At 41.9% G+C, this 6000-nt stretch overlaps 1 protein-coding gene across 1 annotated transcript; it reads left to right on the top strand.

The window, feature by feature from the left end:
• The first annotated feature begins 550 nt into the window (after positions 1–550).
• LOC148109060 (uncharacterized) lies at positions 551–1502 on the top strand. The gene is made up of 2 exons (XM_087866346.1): positions 551–651; positions 731–1502. The coding sequence occupies exons 1-2, from the start codon at positions 648–650 to the stop codon at positions 1228–1230; spliced, it is 504 nt and encodes a 167-aa protein (XP_087722472.1). The 5' UTR covers positions 551–647; the 3' UTR covers positions 1231–1502.
• The last annotated feature ends 4498 nt before the right edge of the window (positions 1503–6000 follow it).

Here is a 6000-nt window from a genome sequence, read left to right as displayed (position 1 = left end):
CACGAGCAAGAAGACATTACTCCTGTAATTTCAAACTCAGGGTTTCAAGCAGCTGTTTCAGAAAGAAGCAACTGCAAAATGCATTTAGGTTTCTAACAAGCTTTAATCTTATCGCTAGATTTATTGGGAGCAATCACCAATAGTTATTTCAACTTGGAACCGTCTCCTTTCTTTAATTTTCAAAACTCCCCTCCCCTCAAGTGCAAACAAACGTTTGCTTTACTGTTGCCTTTTTCGTCCTGGATGGACTGCAGAGTGCAATAGCCAAACATCCTCTTAATCTCTTTTTCAAAGACTATAACCCTCTTTAGGGTAAAGCAGTCATTTTGTTTTGTTCCACTGCACCTTGACAATGCCGAGAAAACATAATCCTTTACTTAGAATAGAGTCTCAGATTTGCTGTTCCATTACCCGGTAGCCTAAGCATTTGTATTAAAAGACAGTTAAGCTTTTTTCAGTGAGGCATTTCCTTCCTTACTTTCCTCACAGAAAGTTCTGCTTTATTTTTAGTAATATCCTGGCTCCTGGTATTGTATTTGTGCACATAATCCCTTCACAATCATGCTTAGCACTCTGGTGGCACCTTCCCTCCGAGGAACTCAAAGGCCTTTACAAACATTAATTAGTTCTCACAGCGCCCCCGTGAAATGGGTGAGTATTCCATTCCAATTGGTATATTATTATGCACATTTTGTGATTTTGCCAAAATTCTTTTTCCTTTCCTCCCCAGTGTGCTTCCTAATGGAATTCACCTTTAGTCCCTTGGAGCTGGCCCGCCAAGTGCCCGGTGAAGGAGCGAAGCGCAACGGGAAGGACCAAAGGAAGACTCGACTAGTGGTACCCAGCACGCTTGGTGGACCAGCATGTGGGGGGGCGGAAAGACCCTCCTTACTCTCCACCTCCACTGATACCCCGGGCAAGGGCGGAGGAGATAAGCTCGTGGGGACCCTCTCTTCCCTGAGACCACAGGAGAAACCTGACACAGGGCGGCGATGCCAGACAGCTTCCACCCAGAGCCATGGGCAAATTCCTGTGATTCTGAGCTACTGGACCATTCCAGGGCTGGTGCGCTCTTGGTGGTGCACTTTAACCCACCCTAAGAGGAGAAAAGGACACGCACGTTACCCCAGAAGCCACTGGAAAAATCCTCACTGTTCTTTGGGTTTAGTACAATCTGGCTCTGTGCTAAAACTTCACTGTAATATATATATTTTTAACAGCTTTCTGTAAAAAAACTTCCTAAAAATCACATTTTACAAAAGTGTGGGTCTTTATGACTTACAAAATGTTTGAAAATGTGTGTTAGTATTTCTATAGCTACTTGAATGATTCCAAGTTCTAGCTTTTACTACACATTTTATTACTAAAACGGAAGCTATGTGGAGGGGTAAAGTGGCAGTTTGTTGAAGGGGAACCCAGGAGACATAAGGCCAGATTTCCCTTTTGACCGTAGGCAGGAGAGCCGAGTAGGAGCCCTTGAAACGGCTATCATCCTTCAACGCTCAGCCAGTGGGCTCTTCCGCACTCATTCATTCACCCTCATCAAGCTTTCCGAGGAATTCCTGCTGAGAAGTTAGTTGGGGGGGGGCAAAGCACAGAGGCCCACAAAATTTTTTTGTGGAAATATGCAAATAAAAAAGGATTTTTAAAAAAATTATTTGGCACAGAAGCCAAGTGATTTTCCTTCACTTACACTGGAAATTGGGGATTAAATTTGGACTGATTTTAGGCTGTTACATGCTAAAATAAGATGGAAAAAAACATGGAGGAAAACTATAAAAATGGTATGAATTTAAGGTAAAATATAAGAATTTGAGCAATGACAGGAAATTCTTTGTGCTCTAATTTCCTGACCACTGACCTCTGTGGGAACTTAGTGCTGCCCTGTCATCTTCCTACACATTTATGCGCCATTTACTCTTTCTTCCCAAACCTCCCAAACTTCCTCCTCCAACCCCATACTCAGCTGAGAACAGAGCTTCCGATTTCATTAAGAAAAACAGTCCTAAATTTCCATCAAATCTCTCCACTTATTGCCCAGTACCATCTACCCTGCCTCTCTCTCTGTCGCCATAGGCACCTTTGTGTCTCCTGTTAGAGGCCAAGCCTGCCCTAGGGCCTGGGGCCTGTCATCTTCCCTGGCGCTGTAACTTACCAGGATCTAGGGCTAAATTCCTTCATCTTTATTATATCCGGAAAGCTCTGGCATCTTAATCTTACGAAATGTAGGCCACCATTTCAGACAACCAACAGAGTAGACTCCACAGTACTTCTGATATTTCAGGCAGATACCAAACTGTTGATGGGCATCAGACAGGGAGAGAGAGGGAGAGAGAGGAAAGAGATACTTCTGGCTGAAAGAATGCCAAGAGATTAGGAATGTGAAATCTCTATAGACCATCAAACTCAGAACCGAACATGGGCTTCTCGTGGCAAACTGAATGAGGCCTAAACCCCCAATTTTTAGCAAATATAGAAGGTACTGTTTGAGAGTGGTGGAAAACAAAGTTGTATAATTAGGGTGAAACCAGGTTATATAAGTTGCTTCCAAATCTAAATATTGTTGAGTTTATTTTTGTTTGTTTGTTTGTTTATGTCATGAGAACCTGCAGAAAAGATTTTGACCATGTGCATTTTAAAGACAATTTTTGAAGAACTAATGAAATTCAGGAAACAAAGTATTTCCTATAATAAAAGAGCATGCATATCATTACTATATGAAGACCAGCACCATAATAATTATTGCAGCCACATAGTCAACGTGGCACAAATTTTTTCGGCGCTCCTTTTCAGAAGTCCAGAAAAAAACATATATGATCCTAACACCAATTCTGATGTGGGGATTTTTCTTCCAACCGTTGAGCTATTAACTCAGTTCAATTTAATTCCAACACTACCTGGTGATAGAGTCAGCTTCCACAGGTTAAGAGCTTAGTCCTTTAGGAGGACAGCCTCCACACCATCCCCCGCCCCCGCCCCCGCCCCGGCCACCTTCAGATGCCAGTAGTCAGTCCAGGTTGTCACTTGTGCTTAGGACCATCTATAAATCAGAGGTTCCTATAACCTACTCCTTTGGGTTGATTAATTGGCTACAGCTGCTCAGAGAGCTCAGAGAAACGTTTTACTTTCTAGATCACTGGCTTATTATAAAAGATAAAACTCAGGAATAGCCAGATAGAAAAGATGCATAGGGCAAGGTGTGGGGAAAGGGCATGGAGCTTCCATGCTCTCTGAGCCACTTTTCCCAAATCTCCCTGTGTTAACTAACCCCCTGCTACTTGGCACAATTGATGACATCATTGGCCATTGGCATGGATCCAAGCTCTAGGCCCTCGCCCCTGTCCCCTCCACTGTGGACACTCAGTATGTGATAGGCTGGCTCTCTGAACAGGGTGGTAGGAAGAGAGCAAGATAGAGCATACGCTTATGGAGGAACATGCATCTAGACACTAGGAGCACTGATAGCCAATATGAAATTGAAATGTTTTCTTTTCATCATTGTAATTGTTCCTTATTAGCAGTAGTTTTGTAAAAATCCATGGTCTGGCCTTAGCCTGTGCCCTGGGGGCGCTGAGGCAGGGTCCTTGCCCACACTCGGGACGAAGTGATAGGGAATTGCTGGTGACCTGGAGGAGCTTGTTAAGAAATAGCACCAGGGGCCCAGGGGTGAGGAGTGCCTTACATGGGAGAGACTTCGGGACAGAGGTGGGCAGTGAAGAGGGTGTTAAGCTACTGCCAATATGTGCTGGACAAATATTGAAGTGTTCATCAGGGGAATCCCAGTAAGTATTTGAAGGAGTAAAATCAGTAGAATGGACTTTCGGTTATAGGAGAATGAAAACTTAGAGACGTAAATTGGGTGTGAAAGGAAATGTACCCTTATTTTTTTTTAACAGCCAGCGAAGTCTGAGACTATATTTGTTACATAATAACCCCTCAATTATCTTGGGGTTTTTACTTCATTCCCTTGTATGACTTCATGCACTAGCACTCAAAGAACAACGATAAAAAATTGCCCTAGTATCTGATATTTAATTACGTTTCAGGCCATTGGTTTAGTATTATTTTTAGCATGTTAATATTATCTTTACCTTTCGAAAAAAGTGAGAAATGAATGTTGAATTCCATACTGAATGCCTTGTTCTCTATTTTGATCTATTAATATGCTAAATTATTTGATTCTGAGTAGTAATTTTTTTTATTATGTTCAGTTAGCCACTGTATAGTACATCCTCAGCTTTGATGTAGTGTTCAATGATTCACTAGTTGCGTATAACACCCAGTGTTCATCACAACACATGCCCTCCTTAATACCCATCACCCTGTTACCCCAACCCCAACCCCTTCCCTCTGAAACCCTCACTTTGTTTCCTGGAGTCCATAGTCTCTCATGGTTCATCTCCCTCTCTGATTTCTCCCCCTTCAGATCTCCCTCCCTTCCCCTATGGCCTCTGTGCTATTGCTTCTCTGTGCTATTGCTTATGTCCCACATATGCATGAAACCATATAATTGTCTTTTGCTGCTTGACTTACTTCGCTTAGCATAATTCCCTCCAGTTCCGTCCATGTTGATGCAAATGGTGGGTATTCATCTTTTCTGATGGCTGAATAATATTCCATTGTATATATGGACCACATCTTTATTCACTCATCTGTTGAAGGGCATCTCGGCTCCTTCCACAGTTTGGCTATTGTGGACATTGCTGCTATGAACATTAGGGTGCATGTGTCCCTTCTTTTCACTACGTCTGTATCTTTGGGGTAAATACCTAGTAGTGCAATTTCTGGGTCATAGGGTAGCTCTATTTTTAACTTCTTGAGGAACCTCCATGCTGTTTCCTAGAGTGGCTGCACCAGCTTGCATTTCCACCAACAGTGTAAAAGGGTTCCCCTTTCTCCACATCCAGGCCAACATTTGTTGTTTCCTGTTTTGTTAATTTTTGCCACTCTAACTGGTGGAAGGTGGATCCTCATTGTGGTTTTGATTGGTATTTCCCTGATGGCTAGTGATGTTGAACATTTTTTCATGTGTCTATTGGCCATTTGGATGTCTTCTTTTGAGAAGTGTCTGTTCATGTCTTCTGCCCATTTTTTGACTGGGTTATTTGTTTTTGAGTGTTGAGTTTGAGAAGTTCTTTATAGATCTTAGATATCAGCCCTTTATCTGTAATGTCATTTGCAAATATCTTCTCCCACTCCGTGGATTGCCTCTTAGTTTTGTTGACTGTTTCCTTTGGTGTGCAGAAACTTTTTATCTTGATGAAGTCCAAAAGTTCATTTTTGCTTTTGTTTCCCTTGGTTTTGGAGACGGGTCTTGAAAGAAGTTGCTTTGGCCGATGTCGTAGAGGTTGCAGCCTGTGTTCTCCTCTAGGATTTTGTTGGATTCTTGTCTCACACTGAGGTCTTTCATCCATTTGGAGTTGATCTTTGTGTATGGTATAAGAGAGTGGTTGAGTTTCGTTCTTCTGCATATAGCTGTCCAATTTTCCCCGCACCGTTTATTGAAGAGACTGTCTTTTGAGTAGCAATTTTCTAAAGGTGCTTCTTTAAAGAAATGTAGCAAGCGAAAGGGGGTTGGCACTATGTCAGTCATAGCGGGAATTGGGAAAACTTCCTTTTTCTTTATGCTCTGAAACAGTATCAATGGCATAACGATGACTAGATTGAAGAGCTGAATTAATTTTAGCCTATCAAACCATCCACGCTTAAGAATTTGTGAGAGAGAGGTAGCTATATGAACATCAACAATTTCACCAGGGTTCTCGAATTTATTGGCACAATAATACAAAATTCTTAATTTTTTATTTCATTCATAAATGTGGTTTCTTTCCCCCTCAACTTTATGTATTTGTGGCTTTGTTATCTTTTAAAAAGCAAATCAGAAAGTATATTAGTTTACTATGGCTGCTGTAATATCTTACCACGAACAGTGGCTTAAAACAGCACAAACTTATTCTGTACCAGTGCTGGAGGTCAGAAGGCTGCCACACGTCTATGAAA

The sequence above is a fragment of the Ursus americanus genome, chromosome 13, assembly GCF_024610735.1.
Source record: "Ursus americanus isolate L20-20 chromosome 13, mUrsAme1.1.p, whole genome shotgun sequence".
NCBI lineage: Eukaryota > Metazoa > Chordata > Mammalia > Carnivora > Ursidae > Ursus > Ursus americanus.
This window is presented reverse-complemented; position numbering and strand designations above follow the sequence as displayed.